Source organism: Anarhichas minor, unplaced genomic scaffold (genome assembly GCF_050575085.1).
Source record: "Anarhichas minor isolate MPS153535 unplaced genomic scaffold, ASM5057508v1 ptg000004l, whole genome shotgun sequence".
In the NCBI taxonomy this organism is placed as follows: domain Eukaryota; kingdom Metazoa; phylum Chordata; class Actinopteri; order Perciformes; family Anarhichadidae; genus Anarhichas; species Anarhichas minor.
Window position 1 is genome coordinate 10,347,501 of NW_027466450.1, and position 20,068 is coordinate 10,367,568.

At 42.1% G+C, this 20,068-nt stretch overlaps 1 protein-coding gene across 1 annotated transcript in view; it reads right to left on the reverse strand.

The window, feature by feature from the left end:
* The window catches only part of LOC142969185 (E3 ubiquitin-protein ligase SH3RF3-like), a 76,112-nt gene extending 62,156 nt beyond the window's left edge, over positions 1-13,956 (reverse strand). The window contains exon 1 of the mRNA XM_076108897.1: positions 13,540-13,956. Within this exon, the coding sequence (XP_075965012.1) occupies positions 13,540-13,956 (417 nt within the window). The remainder of the gene's footprint in view (positions 1-13,539) is intronic.
* Between the last annotated feature and the right edge of the window lie 6,112 nt (positions 13,957-20,068).

A 20,068-nucleotide genomic window follows, 5' to 3' on the forward strand; every position in this document is an offset into this window, starting at 1 on the left:
GTGCATTGTTATGTCAGCCTGGTCAAAATGGGAACGAAACAACCTCTTTATACATTTTTACGGTTGGTATGTGTTTATCTAAAGTCACTCATTTCAGTGGTTTTAATTGTCAGAGTTATCCAAGCCTGGTTCACTGTGCTTCTTTCGATCAAATCCTGCCGCACAAGGCTGTTGAAAAATAGCCACATAGTCTGTGTTCTTTTAGAAATCAAACTGTCTGCCAGCATAAAAAAATCATCAGGACCACTGGACTCATACTTCTTTATTTTCATCCAGCGCCGTCAGGTTATTGAGGCAACAGCTGTGTGCAGTTGTTTCTTTCCAACAGGTCTGACAAGAGTAAGGCCTGAAGCTATGCATGTGTAATTGCAATAGAGTTTTAACCTGTAGACTAGAAAACCATAATTCCTTAAAGAAAATCCATTATTATTTTCGGAGCAATTTAAGATTATTAGAGGAATTATCAGTTTACCTGCTGCCTTCAGCTCAAAGGGAACGCTTCGAGCTGGTGTGTGTTACAATTGCTAAAAACAATGAAACAATGCTCTTAACTCTGCCTTCCTTGACACATTGCCATCATCGAACTGTGATAAAAAACTTTATTATTTCTCTGTATAATCACGTGTTTCAACCGGGTGCTTCTGCAGCTACTTAGTTAAATGAGTCACCAAAATACGGAACAGTCACCGGTGCTGACATAACCCCAATTTTCACTGTTTAAAAATACAAAGAAAGATGATTTATACAATCACAAAAATGAGAACTGGCTGATCAAAAAGTTTTTTTTTCCTCACACAATGAAATGTTCGAAGGTTTTGCAATAGCATTGAAAATCTATTTCTTTATATATTTTGTAAGACACAGTCAGGCTCAACAGGCACTTGTTCATTATCTTCAAAACCTTGAGTTGTCTTCCTATTATGGCAGCGACATGCATTGATTTTGAATTTACTCCAAGGGATCTGTGAATACTACCTGTATGTATATATATATATATATATATATATATCAATTTAACAACAGTGCTTCATTCTTTTCATTACCAGGAAGCACAATGTAACTGAACAGAGCTGGGATACTGGGAACACTGGGGCAAAGGAGTGAGCGGACGCATTGGAGGAGGGGGAGACGGAAAGGCGGAGCGTGCTGATGAAGAGAGAAACGGGGTTAATGTGTGAAAGAATGTGTTTTCAGAGAGGAAGGGGGAAAGCCATGGCTGCAGGCTCTGACACTGTCCCAGTTTTACTACTGTGCCAGTATCTCCTGTGGCTCTCCAGCACATTTCCACCCAGTTGATTAATGCTGCCATCACAAACCATCGTCAGCCTCTTTGAAGACCGGAAAAAAAAATAAAAAAAATAGATGATCCACATGAATTTTCTGTTCAATGCTGCACTCAGTGTTAGCCTAGTTTTACTGTTGATTGCCTGAGACAAACAGTTCTGGAACATGATGGCATGACGGTGGAACTAGGCCATGACGGCACGCTGATGCTCACGTTGGTCTGTGACAGATTCAGTGTATTGTTGGACCGAACGGTTTCATGAAAGTTGAAATAAAAGCATTTTGTGTCTGTAATTTCTGTAAAAGTCACAGTTTTATTGTAACAAAGGTATGTTTATTATAGTTTCACTTTTTATTCATCACTTCTTATGAGCAGAAAAGACCGATATTGGGCATACTATGCGGTTTCCCGTTGGCAGCGATACGCAGCTTGTGCCAGACAACAGCATGATGACCAATGGTGTTTTAACCGAGCCGGCAGGACCGGGCGAAGGAAGCGCGAGACGAGTTTGGACTTCGGCCAGCTGTCTGAGGACTGATGAGGAGGATGAATGGAGAGCTGAGTGGAGAAGTGGCTGCAATCATTCCCTAGAAGTCTCTCTCCAAGACGACAAACATCCCTCAGAGACGAGATGGGAGTGATGAAAGAGGGGGAGTAGAGAAGGGAGAAACATGAATGAGATGACAGAGATGCACAGCGGCAGAGCAACACACTGAGGGCTTCAGTATTCCGAGAGAATACTAACTTTTTGTGCCAGTTGAATACGCTAAAATGATAGACATATTGACTCACATTGTTTATTGTTAAATGTTCGCCTGTGTTTGATTACTAGATTTTATAGATTATAGATTTTGCACTGCAATTGGCTGTGATTTAAAGTAATATGCAAGTTTGCATTTTCTGTTAAAGGGGTACTCCAGTATTTTTACTGTACACTTGAAGTTCAGTGAAAAATAACACTGATGATGTCAGCTAGTTTTGTGGCTGCCAGAGACATCAATATCTCTCAATACTGGACTATTTAAAAAAATGGTTGTCCCCATTTGTCACTTAGACATAAACAGGGGGAAATAGAATCCAGTCTGAAAAATACAGTCACCACTAAACATTAGAATGGCCGGCGGTCGCTGTATACCTAAAGCCGCCTACGGGTACCTGTTATTAAAATGCATTGGCACATGGCTCAGTCCTGAAACCTCCCACCATCAGACTGTTCTTCAATGCATTGAGCAAGTCTTATGTGTGATTTACAGTCATGAATCTCTTTGTCATGTCCAGAGGGAAGGTATGATTTATGACGCAAAACACCCAAAATGAATAGCGCCAAAATGACTGCATTCTCAATAGCAGTACATTTTACCCGCTGGCACTTGTAAGTATAAATGGCTTCTTTTTAAAAAAATCAAATTTGGCTTCATCTTGACAATTTTAAACAAAAGGGGTGTTAATAACACACTTTTAGGGAAGATCACAGACTTGGGGTCTTGAATATGTTATTAAAAGTTGTGCTTTCTTCCAGCACAATGCTTTTCTGGTTTAGTGTAGTTAGACTTTTAAATTATATTTACAATGCAGTACATATGAGCGTGCTTTTTTCTCTGTGCTGCTTTCCTTACACAGATACCATGATGTATCATAGATCTCCGTTTTGCAATATTGTTCATCACAATATCAGTTGCCTGTGTGGCGCATGGTAGCACTATCATGGGGAAAGTATCCTTTATATATATATGACACAGTATGCCACTCTAGTTGTCAGGCTGTGAGACGAAGGAGGAAGAAGTAGAACGATAGACGATGTTGAGCAGAAGAGTGTGTGAGATTGATTCCAGTTGGGAATTACAGCAGAATAATAACTGTGACATCTCTATCTGTCTCCCCGGAAAGACAAAGCATATGACTCACACAGGGTAACTTACCTGCACTTCCACACATATTCCCAAATACCCACACACACACACACCTTCACACAAACAGATAGAACCAAACACCAGAGTTGCTCATATACAAGAAAGGACTGTTATTTTGTTGTGGTTTGGCCATTTTAGTCAGAGTCGCTCCGGGCTGAACATGACTCAACACTTTGTCTGTGCAAAAAAAGGCCCTTAAAACAAACAACCACAGACTAAACGAGTTGATAAAGTGGTGTGTGCTGTGTATGTGATTAATTTCCATTAGCACCCTTTTTTGCAAACTTTAAATGAGCTACTTCTCTGACATTAATTAGGGCAGTGTGAACACTGTTGCCATTTCCTCAGGTTAAATGACTAAATGGGACTGCAAAGTAGCCCATTCTGACAAACTGTGAGGCAGTACATTTTCTTTTCTACCCAAACAAAGTGTGTTGTCAGGTTTGGACCTATTCCCACCCACAGAAAGTCAAACAGTTAACGTTAAAGGAACAAGTTATTGATATTCGTCATGTGGTAGCACACTTATAATGTCTAAAATGCCTGCAAACTATCTGATTTACACTATAAACGAGAAGATCTTTCTGATATTGGTGTATATTTGATGTAAATCACAATATGGCATATTGTACTTACAAAGCAAAATGGAAAACTGATGTTGAATGTGTTAAATTCTTATGTACTACACAAGATAAAACCGCTACGTATGATCATAGCATTATGATACAATTCCAGCAAAAGTTAAGATAGAAAAGCATTGATTTTTTTCCATTTTGGGAGATTTTGCAGCAAAGACAAGTAAAGTTGGTGAGTCACCAGCAGCCAATGCTTCCATTTGCCACCATTGGCAATAGTTGTGCATTGTACTGATACATGTAACGCCTACACATAAAGCAGTTGACTATAAAGTGTTATCTGCAGGTGGATGTGCTAAGCACCTTACACCAACAGCCAGAAAAACACACCTCCTCCTCACACATGTGCTCCTTTTCTGAGTTTCCCGTTGAGGAGCTCACATGCTGGTCCACACTTACAGGCTCCCTGAGGAGGGAAGTGGCCACAGTCTCTGAACATGAATGGCACTGAAACTGTTATAATTGCACTGAACTACATAGAAAACAAAACAAATGAGTTGCTTACACAGCAAGAGTGCATTTGTTCATCAAGAGAAACATTCATACAGTCTACACAGGTGTTAGATCTTTGGCTCCTTCTGTGTAGTACTTTTTGTACATGTACATGTCTTGGCAACTTGTCATGGCAACTTGTCTCTGTTGATATGTCTCATCACCTTCTCCCTCTCACTTTCTTCCTCACTAATTGCTCTCTCTGTGTGCCTTAAAGGGACACTGAATAACAAGAATAAACAGGTCATAGGTCAGAGACGTAGTGGCTGTATAAGATCAACTACCTGAGGAAATAGCAGTCGGCTCATTGTCTCTGGATAGAGTGAAGCTTTTCACATCAAAGAGCAGACGAGCCTGATTGTTCCAGTGTTTCCACTGTTCCCAGTCTAAACAGAACACAGCCGGATGGAGTTTGGTATTTGACCTCGCTGCGCTCTGCTTATAAAATCCCTGTCCTGGAGGGAGAAAGTTGCCAGATCCTTTTTACACACACACACACACACACACACACACACACAAATACACACACCAGACACCGACAAAAATGCACGACACAACTGCATCTAGGCTTTTATATTTTCCTTCCAACTTTTCCTGCACACTCCCTTTCCTTCAAACATACTACCATGACCAGCTACACACCCCTTACACACACACACACACACACACACACACCACCCTCATTCTAAAACCTCAAGTCAAGCTCTATAAAGGTTTAGAAATTGTTCCTAAAAACATAAAGCAGCCAAAACAACACATGAGGATTTATACGCATTCTGTGTACATAATAAACACAAAGCACATTCATTTCTAAGTACACATACAAACCACCACGCCAACATGCATATGCCAATCCAAATATGCACACATAGCATTTATGCGTAAACAAAGTACACACACATACACACACAGCCAGGAATGGATGTTTGGCGAGGACGTCAGAATGGAAAGCTGATCACAGTTGTACTGCAGCCAGGAGCACTGTGGATCAGAGTGTGTCCCGAAATAACCTGAAATGTTTTTATATGATCCCCAAAAATTCATATGCATGCAGCACCCATTTCAGAATAATGTATTAATCCTCAGTGAGTGGAAGTGAAGTGACAAAAAACATCATAATTACAATACCACAAACAATATTCCTTAAGTCACAATTTGTTACGAGTCATACTCATTAGTGAGTTTATGGTGAACATATGGTCGTCCACAAGTACTGCAATAATAATCCTGTGGTGTTCATGTTCCTGCTCCTATTATAAATGTTAAATATGCTTTTTTCAAAGAGCAAATTATTACATCACAAATCCGTTAAGAGGGACTGTACTACCTCAGAAAGTTCATTCAGTCCTATGGGCAAAGTATAAAAAAAGAATGATTTCACAAAGATCTATAAACACTGTTGGTGACGAATGAAAGTCGAGAGCTGTGAGAATGAACAGCAGGTCGATGGAGAGGAAGACCTGTATTTGCTGCCATGTTTCCAAATTCTCTTCAGATGTGTGTGTATTTATGTATGTGTCTGTGAGTGTGTGTGTGTGTGTGTGTGTATGTACACTGATCTCTCTTCTCTACTCTCGCCAAGAGTCTGTTTCCTGCCAAGTCTAAAGTGGGTGGTGGGTGCATTTCAACATCTCTCCATTACAGAGAAAGATGAGGAGGAGTAGGTGGAGGTGGAGGATTGAGGAGCCATTTCTGCAACAAGACAGGAAGGAACTGTAACGTCTCACCACACAGGCATATATATACACACACACACCTGCACTGCCTGACACCTGGAGAAACCACAGTGTGTTTCCATGAATCCCCCCCCCCCCCCCCCCTCCAAGAGAACCGTTTCACTTCTTCAAGCACATCACCAGTGGAACCTCATCTGTTATCACAACAGACGCACACATTACAGCATGCTGCCGGAGGAGTTAGCCGACTCTCAACACCAAAGTGAAGCTATACCCGGAGTCACAAACTATGACTCGTAACACTTTTCCCTACATTGTAGAAGACTGTTTAAAGCTGCTTGGGGGCAATTTTACACATTGACCCAGATGGCAGAGTCCTAGGGGGGGGGGGGGGCAACTCTGGTTTGGTCTGAATGGTGCTCGTTTCATTAGCCAGACAACATGAAATGTGATGCAAGGGCAGAAGCTGTGACTTTCCCACCAGGAAGTGGAACACGAACGCCCACCCACGTCGGACAGGATTATAGATGGTGCACTAATTATGAGGTTGTTGCATCATTGCTTTCTCACTTGTCTGAGAAACTGTTTACTTAAAAACATAAATTTTAGTCGGTGACTCTGGTGACCCACAACGTGAAGCAAATTCTATTGTAGCACCTTATGTTATGATTCAATAAATTGCAAAACTGTTGTAATTTGTTTGAATCTAAACTGTCATGGTAAAGAACACACCGCCATATGCATAAAGTCTTGGTTAAAAAGCTTTTTTACGCAATAAAGACATTTATCACCATCCCTGTAACATCCCACGTCATAGCATGTAACCTATTAATTCAAAATTGATAGAATATCACGAAAAGTAATATTGCGATGCTCAAGTGCATTGATATTTTCTTAAACCCAATTAACAAGGAGTGTAGAATTGTTGTAAAATGTCATTCACTCGCTTGAAGTCAAGTATGAATTTGAAATCACTAACTCTTAATAATTTAATCTATTTTGCATAATTTGCTATTTTTCAAAAGAGGATAAAACAGTTTTGGACATAATTGTTGAAGCAACGTCCAGGCTTGGGCTTCTGAGTTGGCAGTTGCCATCACAGTGATTGACTGAGTCGTTAGGAGACATGCTGATTCAGACACGCTCCATAGCCCTGTATCATCTATGAATACAGATGTTGATATTGATGAATGAAGATGTTTTTCTCCTTTTTTCAACAAGCCCGCACACAGCGTTGGAGATGTAGCATTGGAGACATTTAGGAAGACCTCTATTGATGTTTTTATTCCACTCGCAAAGTGGAAGCTAGTTAGCCTAGCTGCTAACGTTAGCAGATGCTATGTAGCAGTGGCTTGCAACTACCTGTGTGGCTGCTGGAACTTAAGTTATATTTTGAATATCATTTAGAGATCAATCATATTGCCACTACAAACGTTGTCAGCCAATACCAAACATGTATGGCACCTGGATAACAAAAACGTAGGGGCCGCTATCATTGCAGAACAATAACAACATGTGTATGTCTTCTTTCTGGTACGGATCATTTTCACCACACAAGTACACAAGTCAAAATTAAACGCCAAGGATATATAGAATGAATTTTAATTTCAAAATCAACCTTAAAATATGCCACCATTCCTCTGTCTGAAATGTACTTGCATGACCAAAGGCCACTAACATCTCACCCTCATCTCCATAGTAACAATAGGACCAGGAGTGAGGGGGTTAACCCTTAACCTAATGTGTGTCTGGGTGTGTACATGTATCTGTGTGTGTACGTGTGTGTGTGTGTGTGTGTGTGCTCATGAGTGTATTTGCACAACTGGGGGATGGGATTGATGGGATTTCACCCGTACACCCGTGGGAATGGCAGTCAAGCTCCAAAGCTTGTTTAGGCTTTAACACCTATTACAGATCAACCCCCCCCCAAACTAAACAACACACATACACCATCTCATTACACCATCACCAGGGCTGTAAGCTGCCCTCGACCGCCACCCTGCCTCCATCCATCAATCATCTGACCCACCGTCTTCCATCTCCGTATCTGTACGAGCGGGATGATGGAGGGGCCGAGGATGAGACTAATGCGAGATGACATCACCCGGATTCAGGGCAACACGGACACAAAGAGTTAGAGCAACACTGATGTGTAAAGAAAGAACATACGAGGGACATGCGAGCTGGTCAGGTGACGGGAAGATTTTGAGTGGTCGGGATTGATCTCCTTCTGCACTAAAGGGAGGAGGTTCGCTCACTTTGACATTACCAATACATAGCAAAAGCTGTCTTTTGATTGTGGTTCAACATTAGCGTGGCTAGCAGCAAAAGATGTAATGTTTCCTAAGTCCGTGACCTGCAATAGACAAATTAAGTTTTACCACATGCTTATTTTATCAGGTCTTTAAATCTATGAAAGAAACAAAATCACCTTTTATTGGTAATCATATTTGGCCCAGCCCTTGTCGTCATTTTCTGTTTTCCCCCATACAATTCACTAATTGCCAGTGAATCCATTGAAAATGTGATTTAATTATTCCTGTTTGTAATGTATATTTAGTTCCACCTTGTACTGCAAGAGAGTAAAAATAAATGCACTTTCAGAGGCTCTTCCAGGCAGATAAGAGTAGAACACTGGAGGCAACATTTACACAGTAAACTTTGGCATGAAAGAGGTTTAAAGTACAAAATGTTGAATACTGACTGTGGGCAGCTTCATTGCAAACCATTCAAAATCAAATTGTGCCTTGTTTCAAATGGGCAAGTCTATAACCGCAAAAGAAAAATACAAGCATGGAAATATACGAATGCATAGTTTGCATACACAAACTCGTGCACACACATAGCACAATTCCCAAGAGGTCCCAGGAGGCGCAAAGCATGGTCGTCTAGTTTTAACCCTTAAATGGCAGCATGTGTCTGTGAGAGTGTGTGTGTGTGTGTGTGCAGGGAAGCTTCCTTATGTGGTCACACTAAAATTAATTAAGTTCTCTTCACACAAACATCAGAGAAAAAGCTAGAAGAAGATGAGAAAGAATGAGTTAAGAGCGACGGAGGAAAAAGATGTGTTTGTGCATTTGCATGTTCATTTAACAATCTGGGTTGAAAAAGGTTGAGAAGGCAGAGAGAGAGAGAGAGAGAGAGAGAGAGAGAGAGAGAGAGAGAGAGAGAGAGAGAGAGAGAGAGAGAGCTTACACACACACACACATGCAAAGAGAGAGAAATGTGTCCAGAGAGATACTCTCAGACTTGACAAGATGAATTATGTGTGTGTGTGTGTGTGTGTGTGTGTGTGTGTGTGTGTGTGTGTGTGTGTGTGCTTGTACAGTGACAGCCCTTCGTTCAGTATTTATGAAGTGAGGGGGTAATGTGGAGGTAATGACTGAGAGCTTGTTGTTTACTGCCGGAGATCGCTGGTTTGAAAAACTAATGAATGTGAATGAACGTGTGTGTTTGTTAAATGCAGAAAAAGCGCGTTCTCACTCGCACGTATATTATTGTAAAGGTGTGGGAGGTATCACGAATACAGTGACGATCACTGGAGCTGTCGAGTGTGTGGCTGTGTGTATTTCTATGTTTGTGGGGACCCAACAGTATTTTAAGTGAGGATTTTTGGAAAGGTCAATAATATCTCTTCAAATATGTGGAACGATGTGTTTTGAAAGGAGTTTGGTATTGAGGTTAGAGTAAGGTTCATGTTAAGGTTAGGCATTGTGTATGTCTTCTTAGTGCAATATAACAGGTTCAAAGGATCATTACAGGGATTGGGAACAGACCCCACCGAATCTTTACACACACACACACACACACACGTGGGAATGACAGGGCAAAGCAACGTCTCACTCCGGAGATGAAAGCAGGTAGTGTCGTAGGCTCGGGCGTCACCCCCCCCCCCCAGGTAAATACAGGTGAGGGAGAAGATCATTAGTGATCATTAGGACACACTACCTTGGTGGGAACTGGACAAGTGCAGTTTACAGAGAACATTGCAATAGGTTTGATGAGTATTTAGCAGTTTGACTGAACACATATTCGATTATTGATCAGTACTACATTGGGTGTCTGACAAGAATTGAATTCGATGTGACATTTTCATTTGTCAGAGCTCTAGAGTGTCATTACAGTGGTCTGTATCTGACAGGAACATGGGGGGATTTACTGGATTCTTGTTCCCGTTTGAACATCGAAATGATCAAAATACATGAGTTTAATACTTTCAGCAGAGCGCTAAATAAATCTTGTACCCAGACACTTGTAAAAACCTATCCTTGACAGATGGATGAATAGAAAATCAGCTTTATGAATACCAAGCAGGAACCTGTGTTAGTCACTAAGGTGGAAAAGAGAGACAATAAGACCATAAGTCCCCCACTCTCAAAGAACAACACATAGAGGACATGTACCCGCCAAACCAGCATGTACAGTATGTCCAGTAAAAACTCTTACATCATGAAGCCCACCAGTGTCATTGGTATGGATTTGATTTCAATCAAATTAAAGCATACTAGAAAGCAGTGCATACAAACTTGATGATGTAAACACATCATCCACCAGTGTAATATCAGGAAACGTCGGATTCACTCTCCTGCACGATGACAAATGACGAGCAATCAAATACAGCGTTTGATACCAACATTCTGCATTGACAACTTCGACCATTTGATTGTAAACAGGAGCAACAAGAGGAAAGTCCTCCCTGCAACAGCTGATGTCCAACACTGCAGCTGAGGGACTAGTGACATCAGCTGCTAACAGGCTCAGCATTTCTCCTTTGAGGTAAAAAAAAAAAGCAAAAAGCAAGACAAAAAAAAAAATCGACCATATGATGCCGATATGCTTTACCCAGTAACTGATGCAGCACAGAAAACAACACGACAGGTCTGGTGAAATAGTCCTGCGAGCTATTCACTCTATTTGTTGGAACAAAATAAATAATAATAATTATCAACCCTGATAAACTCTAATTGGTCAAAGCAGAGAGTCGGCAACGGAGACTCAAAAAAGCTGACTCAGCATGTCTGGCTCTTCTTCAATTTCCATAGCAACACATTCATCCTCATTTACAACCCTAATACATGACGTGGGCTGTTCTGTTTAACCTGTGTGACTCCTTTAATAACTGTGTGTGTGTGTGGCAGTACTACATTAGTGTGTCACTCAAAGTCAGATTTAACTCCTTTTGCAAGACCCCTGCTCTTTGGGTGAGGGGGGGGGGGGGGGGCTGCACACACACACATACACACACACACACACACACTCACACACACCACTGTTAGAGCAGATTAATTCACACTTTCATCACCAAGTCTTGGTCCCAGGGGAGCCTCGAGGAGACTTGAGCAAAGTGACTGCGGGGGACTGCAGAGGGTAATGGGTTATAGGTGTGAGTGTGTGTGTGTGTGTGTGTGTGTGTGTGTGTGTGTTCCCTCTGGCAACAAAAGCTGGGAACAAAGTGAAGTGCTTTTCGCACTGGCTCCTAAAACAAACACAAACCGGCCTCCACTAAAGACGCAAGTGTGTACATTTCTGTGTGTGCCTGTGTGACCGTGCACGTGGTTCCATGATTGTATTCCTTTTCTGTAAGGTTCGCACTCTTTCTGCCACACAACTTCTGAAATATCAAATACATTTTGTCATGCAAAATTCTAATATCAAACATGTTCTGGTCCTATAGCTTTTCCAGTGTGAGGACTGGCTGCTCTTCTCTGATTCACGACACTGTAAAGTTTCCATTTCAAGCTGGTTCAAGACGTCCGTTTGGCTCTTTAGGAAGCAATAATAAGCATTTGTCTAAAAAGAACAAAAAAAGAACAATCCTATATTGCAGCATGTCTCTTTTGTATGTGGGCTTTCTTTCTTCATGTACTAGGCATCAAAATTGCCCTGCAGGGACCGGTAAAGTTTATTGAGTGGATTGAAATGGAGTGTTAAGTGTTAGTGGAAATGTCACGGGGGGTTTGGATTCCTGTTCATCGCCATGAATGAGTGACTGCTCACTGCTGCTGCACTCCATCACACCAAAGCGCTGCGCAGCTTTAATCAATGGCTATAGCTGGCCTGATAAGTCTTGTTGGACTGAGTAGGAACCCCCGCGCAACACCTTTGTTAGCCTGATTGTTCATCGCATCCGTCTTATCGGGAAACACCACTGAACTAAGAAGAAAAAGTTGCCGAGATGGGCGACGGCAACACACCTTGCCCACGACCACCCTCAATCACTCCCAACTCCGAGAAATCCCGTTGCTTTTATAAGCAACACAAAACATAAGCTCACCTGAGACAAATACTGTGTATTCTTCTCAACAAGTCACAACATGATGTAAGAAAAGCTGACAGTGAGGTGAGCTCATGTCTATTGTTTCTTCTGCAATGCTTTTTTTTTTTTTTTTTTATTTCACATGAATCCAGTGTTTCTTTATGATATTGACACCTCCTGAAATGTGAAGAGCTGCTGGCATTTTTCAGTTACATATGAGTGTGTATTGAATATTTGGGGATTTCTTGGCTGCTATACAACAAAAAAGTTGACATTTCATAGATATATGAACTATATATTCAAGGACCAAACACACTTCTCTACTAGGTGTGCATTACACAACACTACGTGTGACATTATATATAATATAAAAATGAACGAATGTACTGAAACAATATTTGAAAGGTATCTAGTAATTAATAAAAAATGTAAAGTTAATAGCAGACCTAGATTTCGCACCTTAATACTTCTTCTAGGAAATGAAACTGCAATAAAAGCAGGTATTTCTATCTCACCACAAGCCAATGCATGGGGATGCACTGCATAGCAAGTAAACAAGGCTCTCCATCCCTTATGGAAGCTCACACTGCTGCAGCCAGGACTGTGTGTGGCAACGGCAGTATCAAAGCTCAGGTGACCCGCTCAGGTCTGCCTCTCTTCCTCTCTCAGTTTAGTGTAATTACACCTCAGTGCAACACAGGAAAGACACCCTCATTATGAAACCAAAATGAGTGTTACATCAGGGAATATCACAGTGATAACTCAGCAAAACAATCAATAGAAAACAATATGCATCTGTAATCAAGTCACAGCAGTGCACTATTACTTTTCCATGTCCCATAATTTGGTCTCTGTGACCAAGTTTGTTCCATGACCCTGGTTATCAAACAATCTCTGCTACAATCAGTGTCACTGCGTGGAAATCCAGAGCGCAGTCTATACATTTGCATCTGTGTAACCCGACAGCAGCTGGATATCTCACGCTGAACACACTGTTCCCCATTCCCAGCAAACATCAGAGATGAACATCTTCCACTGCATCCTGCTGCTATAGGCTAGGTTACTCGGCAGCAGCGTGCAGAAGAGGCAATTTTAAAGTTGTTATTGTGTTCTGTGTACAGCCTACGGGATGGACAATGGGCTCCTGGCTGTTCGGACACTGTTTGAATGGTATTGTGGGAAGTGTTTGTTTCATAAAAAGGGTGAAACATTCAAACACTGTTAGCTGTGTTTGGTGATCTTTAGAGGGACACAGGCACATACGGATGGTGGGAAAGTAACCAACCTTGACGGGGGAGCTCCTGATGGCCACGGGCAGCTCTCTGATCGCACTGCCCGGGGGAGAAGCGCATATCCCGGCTGCGTACCCCTGCAGCGAGCCCCCGGCCAGGGACTGCCTGCCCCCGGGTCCTCCTCCTCCTCCTCCGCTCCCTCGCTGCGGCCGCTGCTTAATGCCGTCCAGGAGGCGAACCAGCAGGATGTTCGCCGGCAGGTCGTCCACCCCGCAGTCCACCAGGATGCGACACTCCGGGCAGCGGAGTTCGTTCCGGGAGCTGACGATGTTTTCCAGGCAGCGGCGGCAGAAGGTGTGCTGGCACGGCAGCACCTTGGCCGTGGTGTCCAGGCGCTCCAGGCACACCGAGCACTCCAGCAGATCCAGCAGAGACGAGGACTCGTCCATGTCCGCGGAGAGGGTAAGCATCTGGGCTTTCAGTGTCCGTGGGGATGCCGCGGTGACTGGTCCGTGTACCGTAGAAATGAGCCGGGGGCACAGCACATTCTGGGAAGCAGACTGGCTACTGGGGAAGCAGCCAGACGGACGCCCCGCGATAGAGTCCCCCTTGCGCGTTGCACTAACGACCGTGTTGTGGATGTTCTCCGCTGTTCCGTAGGCTACCTCTAGCCGTCTCCCGCAACGTGTTTCTGTTTCTCGCTTTCTCTCTCTCTCTCTCTCTCTCTCTCTCTCGCTGTGTGTCTCCCCCTCTCTCCAGCAGCTGTGCAGAAAGCGGTGAGGTCACGCTCTCATCATCATCATCATCATCATCCGCGCGCCGATCAGAACTGCGGTGCGCGCTCACGCTCCAGAGCCAGATTGATACAGACTGGAAGAAAGAGAGCAAGAACGAGAGAGAGAGAGAGAGAGAGAGAGAGAGAGAGAGAGAGAGAGAGAGAGAGAGAGAGAGAGAGAGAGAGAGAGAGAGAGAGACCACGCAAACACACTAGAGACAGACAGGTCCACAGCCGCTGAGTTGTTGTCTCTCTCTCTCTCCTCACACCTTCACTCCCACTGGTTACTAAAGAAACACACACGCACTTTTCCTGATAGAGTTTTCCTGTCATCTCTCGCGCTCTCTAATACAAACTATTAGGCCTACACGTATTTTAGCCTCCCAGTTATACAACTTAATAGCCTACATTTGGGCGTCAATTCACAAAATCATCAGGTATGTAGTGTTTCATTTATATGAAGATTGAGGATTTAGAGATGTGACCCAAGTTTGAGCAAGATGGCACATTACTGTGTGTGCCTGCTTGGTTTAGTTCGCTTCCTATTTATAGCCGTATTTATAGACTTGGAATCGATGCATTGGGTGTCTCACCGTGTGCTACCCAGCGGACAGGCTCATCGCCTCAGTCACTATACGTCCAGCTGAAAAACAGGGCTTTTGGGAAAAAAATTGTTTTGTAGCGACACCTGGTGGACATCAACTGATCTTGTTGTTTGCCCTGGTTTAAACAATTTAAATCTTCAAAAGGTTATCGCAATTTTTTCACCAAATATTTTCTGTATACACTAGGCTAGACCATCATATAGACTACAAAGACTACAAAACACAAGATGCGATATTCAGATGTTCAAGATAAAGGTAAAACACAAAATACTGTCACGTGCTATGTGATGGACCCAACACACTTAAAGGAGACGTAAAGTGTGTGTGCGTGTGTGTGTGTGTGTGTGTGTGTGCGTGCGTGCGTGCGTGCGTGTGTGTGTGTGTGTTGTTTCTCAGCCGTGACTGCAGACTTGCTTTGCCTGTCCACCTGTTCAGACCTGCTCCTCTCTCACATTCAGCCCTAGAGGTGTAGGGAGTGATTGAGCCAAATGTGTGTGTGTGTGTGTGTGTGTGTGTGTGTGTGTGTGTGTGTGTGTGTGTGTCTGAGTGTGTATGTGTGACACAGTGACGCCTTCCTGCGTGAGGGGTGGGCCCACTATTTACCACCCACGATGAAAAACAGAGGGTGGACTGCTTAGGCATACAATGAGGAAGAGGGTGTGTGTGTGTGTGTGTGTGTGTGTGTGTGTGTGTGTGTGTGTGTGTGTGTGTGTGTGTGTGTGTGTGCGCGTGTGTGTGTGTGTAACCCACAAGTCAGATACTGGAAACATTGTATGCTGTATGTCATTTCACAACAAAGTACCTAAGTCACAGTGTTGCAAATGTTTTACTTTATTTTGGAATGAAAATATTACGCTATCAACACATTCTGTATAAATACTTTAAAGAGACTGGATGATGGTTTAAACTTTAGACAATGACAGTTGAAATGCATGTAACATAATGAAATGTGGCCAAGTGAATAAACTGAATTGATACTGAAGCGCTGAATAATTTACTCCTTCATTTCCTGTTTATGGTCATATGCAGTGTATAGCTATACACAAATCAAACCAGCACAAATTGAATATTTAGCGGCTGGAAGTGGAACCAGAAGAAGAGAAACAAAACCTTCTAAAATCAAGTGAAGGTCAAGTCCTTTGCAGCAGTAATGGCTTGAAGACGCTTTGTGCTTTTTCAGCTCAGCTGCGAGATGAAGCTCTTCTTACATTTCATCTACGGAGACCTGCCATTTCTCACAGGTTTCCTGTGGCTGCAGAACATCGCAATGCTACAGTAATTCAGCCACTAAAAACGTGCGTGTGTGTGTGTGTGTTGTTGTTGTTGTCATGCCCTGATTTTGACTGCCTCACTGGCGCAGCAGCCCACAAGTGCTGGCAACAAGCCCTAATTCATGGTCTCTCTCTCTCTCTCTCTCTCTCTCTCTCTCTCTCTCTCTCTCTCTCTCTCTCTCTCTCTCTCTTTATCATACCCACTCATGTCTCATGCCCAGCGTGTTTCATCTGCTTAATACAATTCTCCACAGCCAATGATTCAGAATTAGAGGGGAACTGCAGGGAGATGCGAACAAAAATGATTATTGGATGAAAATCCGCTCAATCCTTTTAAGCGGCATAGTCAGGGCTCCCTGTACGCGGTGCTGTCAATAACACACAAAAGGTGGATGCTGTTAAACAGTAGATGGGTCAATTAGGGATGGTAACGAGCCTTTTGGAGGTATAATGATTAAACGGCTCTTTGAGACGCCACTAAGATTGACGTTTGTCCAATATTGATACTTGTACACCACTTGCTTGATGTAAATTTAAATACCGTCATGATCCAGTGTCGCAAGGATTACTTTTAGGTTGTGCATTTGTATACAGTGTTATTTTTCATGCACTCTATTCATATAATAGTATCTCTACATAATGCATTCACGTGTTGGAATTCTCAGCATGTCCATGTCCAGATTATGTGGACGTGAGCACCGACAGGCACATTATGGCATGCTAAGCGATCCTTGTGAGGGCAGTTTCCTCCCTCAGAATTTTGATATTGCATTTTTATTTTCTTTGCTCGGGGTTGGGTCAGTGAGTGGCGGCCAGTTTGCTGAAGGCTTGGCAAGGTAAGTTAGTGAGGCCTCTTATGTGTTTCCAATGGGCTTTCAGTGCTTTATGCTCTGTATTTTATTAAGTTGAATACTGTACTGCAATATATGCAATAAAAAAAGTAATTATTTTATAATTGAATGTTGTCCCTTGGGAAATTCTTGTGATGATGAGATATGAAAACAAACTTGAGTTGACCTGACACTGCCTGCATACTGTAATTGTTTTCACGTCTTTTTTTTCTTCTGCATCAACCTAGTTTACAGGGTTCACCCAAAGTTTCATATACCCTTATATTGTCTTCATCTTTATCAATAATATCAATAATAATTCTCATTCTTTTCAATCATTTCTCTGCAAACACAAGCGTTCTCCCGCTGACTGCACCGGAGAAAAGATTGAGAAAATGTAATGAATATGTATTGTGCATTTCTGTGTGTGTGTGTGTGTGTGTGTGTGTGTGTGTGTGTGTGTGTGTGTGTGTGTGTGTGTGTGCATGTCTTCTGTACCTATACCATGCACCTTTCTCCCATCGACCAATGTCCTTCGTTCATGCAAAAGTAGGTTAGCTGACACTGCAGTTACCATGGCAACCGGCTCTTTGCTTCCTTGTTGAACAGTAGTTAGAGAATGTGAGTGTGTTCTCACAGACAATGTGCATGGTGGGGGGGGGGGGGGGGGGGGGTGCTTTGAGTCTGTAGGTCCATTCATACAGCACGTAAAAGAAGTTGTATGTGTTTTATTTTGCTTTTTTTCAGTGGGAATGTGACATTGAATCAGAATACATTCTATATACAGTGAGTAATGTACAAATACCTTTAGGCCATAGGTTAAATGTACGCGTTTCCATAGAAGCTAATAACGTAAATCTGAAATATAAGGAGAAAAAATAGAAGTATCAACATCATAATCTTCCTATAATGCCTTGATTTCATCCTTGAAAAGTTCAAAAGAGACCACATTTTCAATTTCTTCTTTCAGGGTTTGAGTCTCCTCGGGGCACATGAAAAGCATGAGGAAGTTTGCTTTTAAAGATTTCGCTGCAAATTGAAGTTACCCTAACTTCATTACACCAAGCAGCAAATTAGGCCTCCACTGATTGCTATCTTCTGTGAGCTACAGTACTTTGATGTGGTGCTGAGGGAGGGTTAAGCAGGGTATAGGCACACTGTGACAGCTGCCGTACTCCTGAATCTTAACAACTCTGATCTCCAACATGAAATGCATGTTGACCGTAGAGACTCAAGATATATACTGCTGATGAATACATTTATTCATGGGCCAAGTAATCATAACTCCAAATCTTATTTGTCCAGCGCATAAACAAAAGCAGACCCATACATAAATTGAAAACAGGAACGCAGTACATGGAGACAATGCATTGAGTAAACTAGAAATATACAGAAAACAAATTTGAGACACAGTCTTCCACATTATGCCTATGTTTAGTGTTGAAAGAAAAGAAAGGCTTAGTGAATGTACATGGGTAATCTTTAAAGTTTATTTTTCCATCATAAATGCTGTTTTTCATCACTCAAAAATGTTGTTTTCATTATCAGATGTACAGTATCTGTTATATACATATATACATATTGTTGTTTCTTTGCTGCATCCTTCTAATTAATGCTGCAACAACCACATTTCCCCACAGGGATCACGCAGTGTGTCAAGGATATGTAATCCTATACTATTCTATATTAATGTAGCTTTATCAAATAATCCCTTATCTCATCATATCTGATCTTGTTTAATCGTTTTTGTCACATTATGCCTCATGTATCTCAGTCTGCCTCACTGTAGTGTCTCATATATCATGTGTCCCATTATCTCAACATATATCCTTTCTTTTTATATCCCATTTCACCTCATGCAGATTCACTTGCCTGTGTTTTTGTGTTACAACATCCATCACAGTAAATACAGGTTTGGCTTAATGTGTGTTTTTGTCCGGTCGGTGACAGAGCAGCCATCATTCTTTCAGCAGAACTCATCAGTCTTCTTGTTATCCTGTCCTCATCCTCTCTTTATCCACTCTTCTCATCTAATCTCTTCTCCTCTCATCCTCCTTTTCAGTCAGGAAGCCCCTGGATCGACATCAATGAGCCGCTCAAAGCAGGAGGGAGACAGAGAGACGGAGCGAGAGAAGAGGATGGAGAAAGAGAGAAGGAGAGAGAGCGACAGAGAACGCGAAAAGGACGACGAGAGGGTAACCAAGAAGGAGAAAGACGATGGAGATACAGAGAAAAAAGAAAACTAGGGACAGAGGGGGAAGACGGAGACGGAGAGGGAGAGTGAGTAATTACAGGACTCCCAGTGTTTTCAAAGCCCCTCTTTTATCTCACCCTTCCTGTGGCTGTGAAAAGGAGAAGCGGCGGAAAGAAGGAGGAGGAGGAGGAAGAGGAGGAGAAGGAGGAAAACTAAAGTCCAAGCTTTAGTCCAACTCAGACAACAGGCACCAGTCATCCACATCACACAAACAAGTCACACGCACACTCAAACTAATTTATAGCTTCTGTTTCAAAGACAATTTATCATCTCAAACAAGGTGCTTGTGTGTGTGTGTTGCTGGCCTTCATGTAAAGTACTCTAATAGTGATAGTAATAAGTAACTTTTATCAGCCCACATATGGATATTGTGGTTAATATTTATATTTGTTATTTGTCTGCCTATATATGTTGCATATTGAGCTGTACCAAAACAAATTTCACCAAATCTGAAATTGAAGTGGTAGTAGGTAGAATTAAAAATTAAAGGTAGTCATAATAGCAATATTAGTAGTATTTTGTAAGTAATGATGACAGCTGTAATAGTACAGTAAAGCTTGTCAGTAGCATATGCATTATAGACAGTACATTCATCATATATGCCAACATTAACTGGTTTTAATGTCTCAAATGTGACATTTTGCTGCTTTTCTTTGTTTTAAATGACAACAAAACGAATATATTTGGATTTCAAAACTGTTTGACCAAAGGAATGAGCCATTTGTAAGAATTCAATTTGGGCCCTATAAACCTGCGATGGACATGTTTCCACTATTTTAAAACTATTTATTGAGAAACCAAATGGGGAATTAACCGATAATGAAAACAGTTATTTGTAGCCCTAATA